The sequence below is a fragment of the Athene cunicularia genome, assembly GCF_003259725.1.
Source record: "Athene cunicularia isolate RWA chromosome Z unlocalized genomic scaffold, athCun1 chrZ_part1, whole genome shotgun sequence".
Classification (NCBI taxonomy): domain Eukaryota; kingdom Metazoa; phylum Chordata; class Aves; order Strigiformes; family Strigidae; genus Athene; species Athene cunicularia.
In genome coordinates this window covers 23,215,679-23,231,046 of record NW_020799142.1, presented here as the reverse complement: position 1 = coordinate 23,231,046, position 15,368 = coordinate 23,215,679, and the positions used below count along the sequence as shown (strand labels likewise).

At 37.2% G+C, this 15,368-nt stretch overlaps 1 protein-coding gene across 1 annotated transcript in view; it reads left to right on the top strand.

Annotated features, from left to right (window-relative positions):
- Positions 1 to 5,345: 5,345 nt before the first annotated feature.
- The window catches only part of SLC1A3 (solute carrier family 1 member 3), a 68,391-nt gene continuing 58,368 nt past the window's right edge, over positions 5,346 to 15,368 (top strand). Inside the window, exons 1-2 of the mRNA XM_026865565.1 lie at positions 5,346 to 5,619; positions 7,243 to 7,517. Of these exons, the coding sequence (XP_026721366.1) occupies positions 7,337 to 7,517 (181 nt within the window). The 5' untranslated portion in view covers positions 5,346 to 5,619; positions 7,243 to 7,336. The remainder of the gene's footprint in view (positions 5,620 to 7,242; positions 7,518 to 15,368) is intronic.

Sequence of the window (15,368 nt, the reverse complement as noted above, 5' to 3'; positions counted from 1 at the left end):
CGCACCGCGGAGCTGCCGCCTGAGGGAGAGCCCGGCACCGCGCTTGGTCCGGCCACCCCCCCCGGCAAAAGCGGCAAGTTTTTTCACAGAGAAGGTGCTGACACTGTCATGCAGCACTGGCTTTATATGTTCTTAATGGTGTTTTCATATTTGTAATGTTTGTTATTTTATGTTGTGTCAGTAAGGAGTGTGAGGGAGTGTGTGCCTGCGTGATTGTTCTGCGTGTGTGAGACGCGGCCCAGCTGCATCTGCAGGGAGTCATCGGTGCTGCTGTCTGTCTGAGCTTAGCGTTCTAAGTGTTACATGTGAAATACCTCCTCTAACGGGAGGCAGTAATTCTGTGTTGATTGTTGTCTTGAATTTAGGTGTATGCTCTGCGGGGAGAGTGCACCTCTGGACCATCTGCCTGATGGAAATATTGTCAAAAGATCATCTACAACCTGATGCTGGTTATGAAGAGGAAAATCAGAATTATGGCCTGAACCCCTGTGTTTTGTAACAAAAGGGTCAAAAATTATTCAGCTTGCTTATTTTACTGTGGCTCCCCCTAACAGTATACCAAAAAGCCACAATTACTCAGGATTTGGATCAGCAGGTGCCCCTTAAATATTTTGGGCTCAGACAGTGACACAAGATTGACTTCTAGTAAAATGTACTCTCACTAAAGCTAAAGAGTCTGTTACAACAATAAAAAAGGGAAGATGCACAGTATCAATCTACACCTCACAAAAGGCTAAATAAGGCATTATATGTCATGAACCTTTTAAACGTTTCCCCTGTCTCACAGGTGCCACCAGTATTGTGTTATTTCTCATCACAGATACCAGATCAACAAGAAGTCCAAAGCAAAGCTCAAGTGTTAACAAAAACCTAGAAAGGGGTAACTGGAAAGGACCATTTTCTTTAATAACCTGGGGATGAGGTTATGCTTGTGTCTTCACAGGTCACAGTCCGTGGTGATCACCAGCAAGGTGTGTGCAACCACACCTGAGGTGTGAGAGGCAGCCAGCACTCAGGAGCCAGCTGTGGGTGCTGTGGGTGCCCCTGTACCAACTGTTTGCAATCTCTTCGTCTGATAATTTAAGCAGAATGTCTGGGTAATGTTTGCTACTGCAGCAGAACAAACTACACTACAGTTGCTAATTCTTTTAAGAGAAAATACTAACAGTAATTGCAACTCTTTAATGAGATATATAGGCTTACTAGTCACTAGTGAAAGATGTAGTTTAGATGGAATGTAGTTATTATTAAGGATTAAATTCTGTAAGAATGTGTGTATTCAACTTTCTTTGTTTAGCAATATAAAGAATTAAGAGCTTAAGTGTTTAACATTTCTAGAAACTCCTTTGGTTTTCCCCCTGGAGTGCTGGCCAGGCTCTGGGTGGAACCCAACAGGAGGATGGAATCAGATGTTTCCACTGAAAGAAAAGTATCAGTTATTTTGGCCTGTTGATTTAGAGGCTGGACCTGCTTGCAGTGACTTTGGATGCCTCACCTAGGGATGGACTCATTGCATAGAATTTCCAGTTTGTAAGGAAGTGTACTCTAAATTCTCGCTGCATCCAGTGTTCCCTAGCAATTGCTGATCTGAATGTTATTACTTCTATTAAGTAAGTATGCTATTCTGTATTTTCCTTACTGTTTATTTTTGTAATATTTAGTCATATCCCTTATTTATAGGTAGTGAAATTAGCCTATTCTTTTTAACTAGTAATTGTAACTGCTGTATTGTTTTAGCCTTCTGTGGAACTATTCTGAGTATGCTGTGTTTTGAAGTTTATCTAACCCTTAATTGATAACAGCTCCCAAACAAGTCTTGCAGATGCTGCTGCAAAACAGAGAAAGACGAGATCTGAGAGACGTGGGACTTACACGGCTTCCGACAAACAGCTAAGCTTTGATGAAGAACAAGCGTCATAAGTTAGATAAGAAACTGCTGAGTTGTGCCAAAGTGGCAGGGAAAAATCAATCAGGACAGCAGACATTTTGCCTGGGCTTAGCAACTGCTGCCGACCCATCTCAGACCTGTTTGATTGGAGTTAGAGCTGAGAGGCTCTCTTCCCCCAGTAGGTGGGAATAGCATGAAAGATCAGGCCTGGGGATGTATATAGGCTAGGATGGCAAAACATGACTCCTTCAGCAGTACCAGTAAATGACACTTGGTTTTGTAGTGATGCTTACACAATAGGTTTACAACTCGAAGAAGAAAGAATATTTAATAATGATTCAGCTAAAAGGTTACCAATTACTAGATGGTTAAAGAATTTGATTTTATGTAGAATAACTGCTTTAATTGTCATTGTAATCTTTTCGTGATGTTAAGCTGTGTGTGGAAGTGTTTTATGAAAATGATGGACTGAACAACAAAAGGAGTCTAGATTGCTCAAAAACAAAAGAGGGGTTCATGGACTGGTTAAAAAAACAACAGACATGTTATGAGTGATCCAGACCAAGTGGCCTCACTGTAACAACAGGCTGTAGCTGTTGTGAAGAACACCTGTAAAACCAAGGGGCTGACAAGCAGTGTGCGTAGCAAAAGATAAGAAAGCTGTACTGTTGAAAGCAAGATGTTTGCCCAGCAGGAGAACAGCGCATGGACACCACGCTGGGACCAATCATAGAGGGCAAAAGGGCAAGCAGTAGTGGAACGTGCGCATGGCACCCTAAAAGCAAAACTACAACAGCTTGGGGAGGGGGAAGGTCACAAGGGGACAATACCCATAGACAGACAGCAGACTCTTTGGTCCCATGCCCTTTATGCTTTAAATCATTTTGTTAGAGGCGACAAGTCCACACCTCCCCTGTGAAAACATTATGCCAACCCAGGCGGCAAAAAACTGGTTCAGATGAAGGAACCGGGAGCGATGGCATGGGAATCGGGCTGGTCGCTGAGAGTGTTTGGACGTGGGTACGCAGCAGTGGAAAAGGATGGTTTAAATAAATGGATATCTGCACAATGTATAAAACCTGAAATAACTATTTCTTAAAAGTTTTTGCAGATTTTCTGTGGCTTTTAGATCTTTCGCTAGACGAACCATTTCGCCCAGACCCAACGTATGGGCAAGCACTACAGAGAAGCATGCAGCAGCTGTGGTGAATACAGGAAAAGAACAAAGAGAAAGCAAAGGAAAAAGGGAAATGGAGTAAAAAAACCCTACATATGAAGAAATAGAACAACAAGCACTTCAATTATTACAAATATAGCTATATAGCATGGGGAGGGGGAAGTGTAGGGAGAGGCGCTCGGAAGACCTCGCGATGTACGGGAAGAATAGGGAACCAATCAAACATGCCAAAGAAGAATGTTACCAAAACACAGCCATGCTTAAGGTGGATCCCTTTAAGGAGCATATATAAGGCAATTGCACAGCTAGTAAGTTGAACAAGTAGCAGCCATCATATTGGTGTCTGTGCTTCTGTTCCCGCGAAGGTTTTAATCTCCTGCAAGGGTTAGCTGTGATCTGAGTGCTGCATTTCTGTGGATTGGCAGGTAGAAAAAGACAGCTCATGCCTTACCACAACACTGTACTATAAACTGTGACTCATTTATTGCTATCCAGGGATATCTAAAATACATGTTTATTTTAATATAAGAAAGGAAAAAATAGAGAAAGAACATTTTGAACAAGAACATGTTGCCAAAAAGATCTTAATATTGTGTTTTTCTAACACTCTGTAATAATATCTGTTGCTCACTGACAGCTAATAAAAGTATCACAGCTGAAGTTAAGATGAGGTGTACGACTGCTTATTGTCTGTTTTCATTTTGTCTCACTGAATAGCTAATTCTCCCGCAGTATTATCCTCATTTCTCATAGACTCCATTATTAATGAAAGCATTAAATGATGACAGTCTTTTGGATCACGTTATCTGGGGCCTGACCTCTATCCCATTAAGGCAACTGGAACATGACTATTCATATGAACAGAGGGTGGAACGAAGTCCTTATCGGGGAGGTTTCACAGAAAACATGCCATACCCCCAAAAAAAAAGATCAAATAAGTGGATCACTAAAGGTCAAAGGTCAGTTCCTATCTCAAGGCAAAATGGTGAAAGTATTTTAAAACTGCACAACAAAAAATAAGAATGAGATAGACATTTAAACTACCAGGTATAAGAAAATACAGTATGTGTATTTTCTTTGCAACACAATCTCTCAATATTTTTTTCTTGCTTTTTTAAGTCAATAAGTTAATTTTGATGCTTACTTTCTAAGTCCAACACCTAAGATCAAGATTCTGTGGTACACAGTTCAATCTCAAACCTACATTAATCATAATCAAGTTTGCATTAAACTAAGATTATTTTTATCTACATTATACAGCATTATTTGAAGCACATTCAAATTAGAAAACACTTTAGGAAAACCATTACTGTGACTGTATGGAAGTAACACTGCTGTTCATTTTATTTCATACCTTATTATTTTTTGTGTGTCTAGTACATAAGATTATTTCTGTACACTTAAAATTACTTTCCAGGAAAACAACATTAAAAGTTGCATCATGTGTAAACAAACTTCTTAAATTATATGTTTAGCATAAATTTATATATATTTCCATTTACAATATTTGTTCATCTTATAAGGAAATACATTTAAAAGTCACTGAAAAGATGTGCTGAAATGTAATGATTAACTATTTTAAATTGACTTTACTAACATTTCAGATAAAAGCATTCCTCAAAAAAGTGAAAGAAGGTCTTTGGGAATTCCCCAGACTCTCCTCTGCAAATATCTTTTCAATAGTACAAACTTCTAAGTGGTAAAAAAACTGAAGGCCACTTATTTTTCAAAAGTGGATTCTTTATGCTTTACCCTTCATTATTCATTCCATGCTAGTGAAACGGGCTGAATGGTGCTTAGTACTGGTGAGTTTAAATTGCTTAACAAGAGGCAAGTCTGATCATGTGTTTTGAATATCTACAAGAAACATACAAAGAATTATAGATGATTGTGTTTTTCTCTGTTCTTGATAATGCTCCAGTTGCTTCTGAAAGATATGTCTGGTTCCCCACCCTGGGAAGAGTAGATCATGAATAACTGTCTTTAAGAATGAGAAAATACGTGGTAGACTCACACCATGTCTCTTGTTAGAACAAACTAGCACGGTCAGATATTTTGCCATTTATTTTAAAACGCACAGAAGTAGTGTTATATAATTATGTTTAGGCTTTTCAGATTTCCAGCCTGGAATGTCTAATGAAGGAGTGCTCCAGCCTCCCCTGCTCTCTCTCTGTGTGTGTGCGATCCTTCAGTTCTTCCTGGGTTCTGATTTTGCATTTCTAACGAAGCTGAACTGACAAAGCGTGAAAGTGGTCTAAAAGGAAAAACAAAGAAAGTGACCCTGCTTTCACTGTGCCAAGACTAATCAATATTCCAGAAGCTCAGCTTTCCCCTCTCTTCTGATGTGTTTTTATTTTTTTCAGAGTTGGGCTAACAGTCTCCTCCCCTTTCCTTAAGTTACAGTGATAGTAAATTGCTGTATTCCGGAGCACATGCAGATTGTCAGTTTTCTCTGTCTCCTGCTCGCTCATCTCCGCAGCTCTGCTGTATTTGCTGGGAAACCCCTACCTTAACTGCCACCACTGTGTTCTTAGAGTACTGAAGATCTGAAAAGGTGAGCCGATTGTTTCGTTTGGTGAGGTTTTGAGTATGAAGTCTTAATTTTTCACTCTGCCTTTGTATGTTACTTAACGTAGTAATGATCCTTTTGTCTGTATCCATGTTCTTTTTTTGATCTTAATGTAAGTTATAAAGGACAGATAGCCTGCGTTAATCATCTTGGAATGAAAAGGCACTGTGAATTAATCTTTTTTTTAAACAAAATACTAAAACTAATTGTTCTGAAAAAAACTCTGCTTGCACACCGTAGTCATGTCCAAGCTAGAGTACTTACTAATTAAAATATCTAGCTCAGTCTCAAAATGTTTCCACTCTCTAAAGAAGCAAAGCATATAGCATTCTATCAAAATTCAGAGACTATACTGCACCAACATGACAGTCTTGAAACATATGGTAGAATCAGTGATTAATCCCATGAAAATAAATTTGTTACAACATGGTATTTCCTCTAAAACATGTTGTTTGAAAAGTCTGTGTATTTATATTCTAAGCGCTTCCTGAAAAAAAAGATATTTAGGCACTAGATTTATTTGAAGTCAGATGTTAGAGCTGAACTGTCTGTAAATGGAGAGAGATTTCAGTGGAAGCAACTAACTCTATCCGTTTATTAATTTCTAATTTTTTCATAAAAACATGCCTGAGTATTATCTAAGACTTCAGAAAATGGAATTCCCAGTCTGGAAAATACCTTTGTACAGGCTCGATTATTAAATAAATTCATACCGAGCAGACACACACACACACACACAAAAAAAAAAAAAAGGTGGGGGGGAAAGAAAGAAAAAAACAAACAAAAAACCCTAAAGAGGACTTTTAATATTAAAACAACTTAAGGTTGATTCAGTGTGTGATTTCTTGAAATCAGATTATATCCCCGTAATTGCTGTCAAGCCAAGCTAAGGATTACATTTCAATGTGAACTTGTTTTACAGTCTGAAGCAACAAGCTAAGTGGGATATAACTTCTGATGTTTTACAGATGTGCTCTGAATAGTTTATACACTTCAAAGATGAATGTTATCAACATAAAACTGTCAAAGACATATCTTCTAAATAGAGGTTGAGGGATAAATAAACTATTCCTGCTGCGCTTTGCCATGTGAAAAAGAGGAATTCAGCCAATGCATTCAACCATTTAAAAACATCTGAAATGCAGAACATTTTAAATGTACCAGTTCAAGCAAAATATTTCTCTCCAATGGTCAATGTGAAGGTGAGCTAGAAGTTTTTTCAGATAGTATGGGCCTGCTAAACAGATGAAAAGCAAGCCTGAGAGGTAGTTTTAAACATTAGATTACCTTATGCTTCTATGAATTGTACTAATTTTACATTACTGTACCACAAATAACTGCACAAAAAAATGTTACTCCTGGATATTGCAGCATGACAGGAATTCAAATTAATTTCTGAAGACACAGGACACATATCTGATCAGTCCACATAATCCTTCTTTCAAAGAGTTCTTTAACAGTCATTGAGGCTATGTATGAAAAATAACTTAGTTATTACAAATAATACAAGTTATACTGAAACATGAAGACTATTCGCTTCCATGTAAACATATGGCTAACTATTCCTTTAAAATCTTATTGCAATATTTGATATTTCTTGTATTGCAGATTTCTCCACTACCTGCCATAGAAAAGAGTCTTCCACTTTTCTGAAGGGATATTGACAGAAGTTAATTATAAAAGAAAACATTCTGCAAGACAGATGACTAAAGGCAACGGCGAAGAACCAAAAACTGGAAGTAGGATGGAGCGGATTCAACAAGGAGTCCGGAAACGTACACTTCTGGCAAAAAAAAAAGTGCAGAGCATAACAAAGGATGATGTTAAAAGTTATTTATTGAGGAATGCCTTTGTGCTCTTCACTGTTGTTGCTGTGATTCTTGGTGAGTAATTTGTTCAATAGGAATATTCTGTTCTTCAGCGCATTTGACAATGATGATTTGCCTGGGTGATTTGCATTACAAATGAGGTCCCAAATTCTTCTGCACTGATAAGAATGTTCTGGCTTGCAGAGTTTTGGCTTTGACAACTGCATGTTGAAGTTCAGGGAATAGCCATTTTAATTTATTTTAGTATTCCCAAGAAGAATTTTGGCGAAAAAAACCAGCTGTTCTATGGATTCTTCACTTAAAGAATCAGATACAATAACTTGAATGTTTTCAATTAAATCTTTTTCCATCATAGCCAGCTGCAGCAAAATGCTCAGGGAGTAACTTTTATTTGCCTAATCTATCAAAAAATAACACCTTATAATGACAATCAGAAGTTCTCAATCAATGACATTGTGACATTTCTAAGCAAAGATATACATTAGAGCCTCAATCTTTCCAGTTTTCCATTGGTAAATGCAAACAAGTCAAACCTAACTACAAGTTTATGCTCTCTCAGCCACTCACAATCTTACACATGCATCTTTCACATGCAACTGGGGCAACAATGGCAATGTTAATTATCCAAAGGACTGCAAGATAGCACCTGATTAAATGCCTTTTAGAGTATGTGGAGGGGAATCCAAAACATCAAACAGCATTTAGATTTGGAATGTGCCAAAATGTAAATTTAAAATATTGCTACACATTTTTAATTTACATTAGAAAGATACTCTTCTGAGAAAAACATACAATTTTTAAAATAAATTTTCCTTTATGTAATTATTTGATCACTTTTGGTAATTTAACTATAGATTTTCTAAATGATGCCATAATGTCACCAAATACTATTCTTTGTAGTGTAAGCAAGAACATTATGGCTTTACTGTTCTTTCACTTTTATTTTCTAATTAATTTAAAATATAAAAGTGTGAATCTCCTCAAGAAAACCCAATGTTAGCACTTAAAGATAAGGGTATATATCCTACAACTACGTAGGTTTTAATGTACTTGATAGTGCTCTTCCATATATTTACTATGTTTCTACAACTTTTTTAGGAATTAAAATTTTAGGGCTTTGTCATTATTGTTGCTTGATACCACACCTGCAGGATTATTTTAAATTAATTTCTGGTTTGATGGTATTTGTCTGGGAGACAATTATATTAATTCACATATTGGTAAAATAAAGTACGTTGTTGCTATAACAGAAATGTCAGTCTCTCATATTTATCAACAGTATTTGATCACAAGGACTTTTAATTCCTAAATAAGAATTTGTTCTGTGCAAAAAAAACCCCATCAATATCAGGATTTTATCAAAATTTAGGCATTTTATCTACAATGGTCAGGAAAGGCAGAACAAATTAAGCAGGTTTTGAAACACTGTCCAACCTCAAGGAATGCGGTTCTTAGATTCTCACTTGTCTATACTGCACAAGACGAATGCTGTCTTGTAATTTTTTCACTGTCATCTAGCTTCAGTGTGACTGCCATAAATCTGGTAATGTCAGAACAGAAATGTAGGCTGGACAAATGTTTTTACTGTTATTGTGTGCTCCAGTTAGCTTTAGATGACTACTGACAAACGTCTGCCCACAGCTCTACTACCACCTACAGCAAATGGCTGAGTACCAGTGAGGCTGGAACACAAGTTGGAGAACTAATGAAAATGTGCAGCCTAGGATGAGCCAGCTCCTCCAATTCTGCTCATGAACCTATAGACATATCTGGTGTAATATGTGGAAAAAAGTCTTCTCATTACTATGACAGAATACTAAAAAAATTTCTCACACTTATTATTTGTGGTGTAATTTTACAGTACATATATACAATTAGAACAGTAAATTCACATTTGGGATCTCATAAAAAGGTAAGGGGGGTTTTTTGAGAGTTTGTTGCTTTTTTGGAAATATTCAGAAGTAAGGAACAGTTGGCTAAAGAGTTTGGAAAACAATCAGCAGTTGAACTCCATCTGTGTAGTCTGGCAAGGACTTAATTGTTATCATCTCTCAGTTGTTTGGTGATCTGTGGAAAATCAGATGGTGGGCTTCATACCTTTCCTAGCAGACAGTAATCAACATTGCGAAATTAACCCACCAATTAGCACCACTGTCTGCCTCATCAGAGATGCTTGGACATGAGTGTAGGTGGAAGCCAATCTATACTCACGCCAGGGTGGAATAATTTACAAGAAATTCTTAATGCTCTCTGTAATCTGAACAGACAGATGAAATCAATTTTTTAGGGCTGTTAGTCCAGCAATTTTCATAAAGACTAAACTCAGGAAAAGCAAAATTCTAGCTTTAAAGAGAACAACATTTCTTCAGAAACATTTCTTTCAGGCCTTTTTGTCAAGGGACTGACATGAAAAAGCCTATTTAATAGAGTGTTTCTGATTTCTTTGCTGAGCAGGATTGATGCTGGTGGAGGTTAAGTGGATAGGATCATATTTCTTAGTCCAGTTTCAGGACTGTAGTTTATAACAGACACTTGAGTTACACTTTGATATAAAGTGGGTAGTTGCAACGTGCATTTGTTTGAGTTGCATACTGATATTTTGCAGACAGAGTAGAGATTTTCTGGCATTCACATGATAAGGAAAAATACAGCCATTTACTGTAACTTCTGCTGTTACTCTGATTCTGAAGTTAATTCTAAACTGAATCCAATAGCTGCTACAATACAAAAACAATTAATCTTTAAAAACCTAATGATGAAGATGCGAGAAGTTATAATTCATGTTGAGGATTCCTTACTGCTATTCTCCATTTCCCCAAAACCTCATGAAAGCTCCTCCTGACTTCACATTCTGCATAGGTAGGTTCTGTCTAGCATATCATCATTATCACTGTTGTTGCTACTTTTAGTGAAATTTAAACAGCTTTCAAGCTGTTTGAGAAACTTTGAAAAAAGTATGGTCTGTAACTGAGTTATGGTGCAGTTTTTCAGATTCTTCTGGTACACCTAGAAATATTAGATTGGTTTTCTGCAGTGGGTTTTGGCAAGAGCCAATAGATGAGAACAATTATGTGAGGCAAATCTGAGAAGCTGACCACTAGTAAATTCCAAGTGTCACAAAGACCAGGAGCAATTTAAGGTAGGCTAGGGGTCATGGTGGCTCATAGAAAATCTGCAGGAAGTCTTACAAACTTTGAAGTGCTAGCCAAATTACTGGCAAAACCTCAGGCAGTGCCCTCTCTCCCACGCTATTTAGCTCCATCATCCTGTCCCCAAAATGCCTTCTTTTCAGATACCCTTCCTTCAGCAGACCGTCTTGATTCTCTGCTACTTACTTCCCATTTTCCAAAAATGCTACAGGAGTCTAGACTTTACTCTGGCAGGACTCCTAAAGGCCAAAGAATCTCCTGTGGATTCTGAACTTGTACTGAAGGAAAGATCGAGACACACAGAGCTGCTGAACAGAGATCCCGAGAAGCCGTTCACAGAGAAATATTGTTTTAATGAAGGTTCAATGAAGTAAAGGGAGGTTGTGGAGCAAGTACTATAAAAAGCAGTTTCTGCGTAGTCATGAAGCCATTATAGCTCCAAATTGTTAGCTAAAATCCTCTGTGCACTGCCAAAGTTATATGCTGCAGCTGTCCGCTGGGACATTCAAGGGGGGTGTAGGTCCATTCTGTCTTCTGTCTACCTGTCCGCTGAAGGGAGTGCAGGGCTGGCTGTGTCATTGAACCCAGTCTTCTGTAATTGCAGGCAATCTCACAATAAATATAAAATGTAGATAGGCCCATACAACATTTGTTCTACAGCAGCATGAACCATATATAAGATTCTAAAACTTTCCAACATCTTTATAAAAAAGATTATGAAGTACCGGAAGAAGACAGAGGAGATTAAGGCGTTACCAATGTCCCTATGTCCCTGAAAAAAAGCAAAATGTTAAATAAAGCCCGCGGATGATGTTTTGTAAAAAGGTAAAAGGCAAAAGCCCCACAAAAATTCTAAAGTATCTGAAAGTGACAAGCTGTGCAGAGTAGCAGATGCTCCTATCTCGACAGACTTCTGGTCTGAAGAATAATTTAAAATTAGTCCCAAAAGGTACAAGTCTGTAACATGCAGGTAGAAAAAATCCTGGGTGATGCCCACCTCTTTTCTGCTACTGGCAGATACTCTGCATCCACTGAAGACTGGGGCTGACTACCAAGAGAAGGGTATTTGCCCCCATTACAGTGGACATGATGGCAGTGCCTCAGATGGCCTTGGTAAAATTTGCATGAGAACAAAGCAAAAATCCATCACTATAGGAGAAACAGCTGTGGAAGTTTGAGCCCTAGGTGAGAGAATATATAAAACATAAAGAGAGAAATGTGATACCAGACAAAAGATTAAGATATACACAAGAAAATCAAGATAGTTTGGGGACAGATAAGGAGAAATTCTATTTATGCTGAACTCAGAGGCTACCTCTGTCCCAATGCTTTCCTAAAGAACCTGCCTAGCACAATTGCTTTCTGCATGACAAAACCTTCCTAAGTAAAATTACTGAGCAAAACCTTAATTCTTTCTGAATTAAGAAATAGTTCTAATTTGGGGGAAAAAAAAAAAAAAAAAAAAAAAGCAACAACAACAAAAAAACCATAAACAGGCACTGTAAGATTCAGAGTAACACTTAAAAATTCAGAAGAGATGATCCTTTTCACCAGAGAGAAAAAGTATAGAAATACAAAGAACTTTAATTCTGCTAGTAAGTAGCCAGTAATAAAAGCCAGACTGTGAAATATGAACAGTGTGCTAGTTTAGCAGTTAACTTGCAAAATAAAATTATGTTAATTTATTGTCACAATCTTAATTTCTTATCATACACTCTGGTGTTACTGAAATGAAACAACACTGGTTGTTGAACTGCCATATGTGCCACAGAGTATAATCAATAAACTTGGCTACTCTGTGAATCACAATTGTGCATTCTGGAGACAGCAGCTGTGCATATATGCACAGTAAAGATACAAAATGTGCTAAATATAGACTTGCTGCCTTCTTATGTGCCAAATTAATTGCCAGATCAAAAGCAGTATGTTAAGAGTGGTCATAAAACAATCCAGAGAAACATCATTCACTGCACTCTTCAAACAGCTTGTGAAAAGGAAGGTGAGATTCTCAAAATTCTGTCTAGAAATTAAATTTAAATTTATTTATGAAATACCACTTCTTACAAAGCAGATTTCAAGGCTATTCTGGGCAGAATGCAAGACAGTAACTGCATGAGATATTTAGGATGTTTATGTAGTTTCTCAGAGATTTTGAAAGAAAATTCTCTGAACGGTAGAATGTGGCAATCATGCTATCAAATATATGTTGCAATGGAAATAATGGTCATCTGAAAGACTGTAAAAAAAATTTTGTGTTAAGTATCAAAGGGGACTAAAAAGACATTTCAGCATCAAGTGAACTAGTATTAGGGCTTACCAGTCCTTTCCACTTTTCAGTAGGTGTGCACTGTAGTCACTATGGTGATTGAGGAGCAGCACAAAATTATAAGCAAGGTGCCAATGATTTGTATGCTGAGTAAATGTTTAACATTGTTAGATCCTTACTAGTACCCTAGCTAACTATTTTAAAGCTAGAATGCGTTGTCCTCTGCTCTGGAATGCTTTTGAGTTGGCCACAATTAAGGTGTAGCTGAAGATGTCATGTTCAGTTGTTTATGAATTCCTGAAACTTTAATTGATGTGGTTTAAATTTCTCATACAATCTCTTGAAATAAATTGGCATCTATGAGTTTCCATGGATTTTATGATAAGAAAGAAAAAATGTTTTTTATAAAATAGTTATATTTTTAGGTGAATCAAGATAAAGTGCATCTAAAAAACCATACAAAGAAATCAAATATTAATGACAGGTAAATAAAGAAATTAGATCTTCTGGATGTTAATAAGGCTACTAAAAAAGTAAGATATAAACGCAGGCATTGTGATAATTTGCACTGTAGCATTGACTTCTAGGTTGGCAGCAGATACCGACTTTTTTATTTTTTCATGCCTTATTTAAAAAACCCAAGGTGTTCTGGAACTACATAAAACATTCCATGCAGTTACATTAGTTGTGTATATCCTCTGTCCATCCTCCCAATTCCTTTTGTTTACTGTGCATTCCCTTCAGATACTGTATTTCATTCCGTTTCAGATTATAACTCAGTAATGCCCTGACTACAAGAAAGACATTGAGGTGCTCAAGCATGTCCAGAAAAAAACAATAAGGCTGGTGAAGGGTCTAGAGTACAAGTCTCATGAGAAGTGGCTGAAGGAACTGGGGTTGTTCAGCCCTGAGAAAAGGAGGCTGAGCGAAGACTTAGTGCTTACTACAACTATCTGAGAGGAGGCTGTAGCACGCTGTGTGTTGGTCTGTTCTCCCAAGTAACAAGCGATGGGACAAGGAGATGGTCTCAAGTTGCACCAGGGGAGGTTTAGGTTGGGTATTAGGAAAAATTCCTTCACTGAAAAGGTTGTCAAGCATTAGAACAGGCTGCCCAGGGAAGTGGTGGAGTCACCATCCCTGGAGGTATTTAAAAGACCTGCAGATGTGGCACTTAGGGACATGGTTCAGTGATGGACTTGGCAGTGTTAGGCTAATAGTTGGATTCGATGATCTTAAAGATCTTTTCCAACCTAAAGGATTCTTTGGGATTTAGCATATTTTGTCATATATTTGTTTCTCAGCACATTACAGTTCAGTCTGAAGCTTCGGAGAAATAAGGCAATACAAGTGATAAATAAAAAGAAATAATAGTAAGGAGCTCAGATTTCTTCCTCCCATACTAATTTCTCCAACTGTGTTGTTCATAGAATACGCTGTGGTGTTTACAATGTATATTATAAAACAACTAGGCTCCTGACCAAGGTGTTTTAAATTAGACATTGATACAACAAAAATACATGGTATGGAATAGCAGAGAAACTAAGGAAAAGAGGTAAAGAACAAATGGGAATTATTCCAGAGAAATTTTACTAAGAGCTGGATTATTTCACTTCTTATGTCAACCCATCAGGCTGTAAATTATACTGACACTGTACTTTTAATCAACAAGTCAAAACCCCAGGGCATGTAAATTTTAAAAATCCATACAAAATAAATTTATTTTGATGATAGGTTTTGTAAGGCATTTTTGAAGAAATGAGGAAAATCATAGGTCCTGTGAACTGTACAGCAGTGAAGAGGAAAACAGTTAAAACAGGAAAGAGGCAAAGAAAAACAGAATGATAACAGGAGGATAACAAAGTGTTACTGTTACTCATATTTTCTGGTTGTTCTCACATGTTCTTTTTCTTAGCGTCAGTTAAATTCACCTTTTGAATTCCTGTTCAATTCCTTATATTGAAGAAATGCATTTGCATGTTCAAAATTTGACATGTCTAGGTATTTTCTGTTAGCATGGATAGATCATAAATGGAAATCAACTGAAAAATCATTTATTCCAAAAAACTCTAAAAAAGATGAAGCTTAAGTGTTAAGCATTATTTACTCTGAAACATAACCTCAAACTGGCTCTAATAAATGGTCTGGTTCTACTATTCACAAGGACTACATTAAAAAAAAAGTATAAAATAGCCTTTATATAAAGGATTATCAGGGAATTCCTGAGAGTAGTAACCAAGGGCAGCTGATAACTAAGGCTACTGAATATATTTTGATGTCTTTTTAAATCTATTTGACTTGGGAATACATACATTAAACAATCATGGATGTACAATCTAGTCCTTCGAAGCCTAAAGTATAAGCAAAAGAAGTTGTATGTGGAATCCAGTTCTCAGAGCCGGTTGTCTTTTGAGTGCTTGAGAGCTAGGACACTCAAGAGGATAACACCACAAGTCCACAAGCTAAGAATATAACTGCCTAAAACTTGCCAGG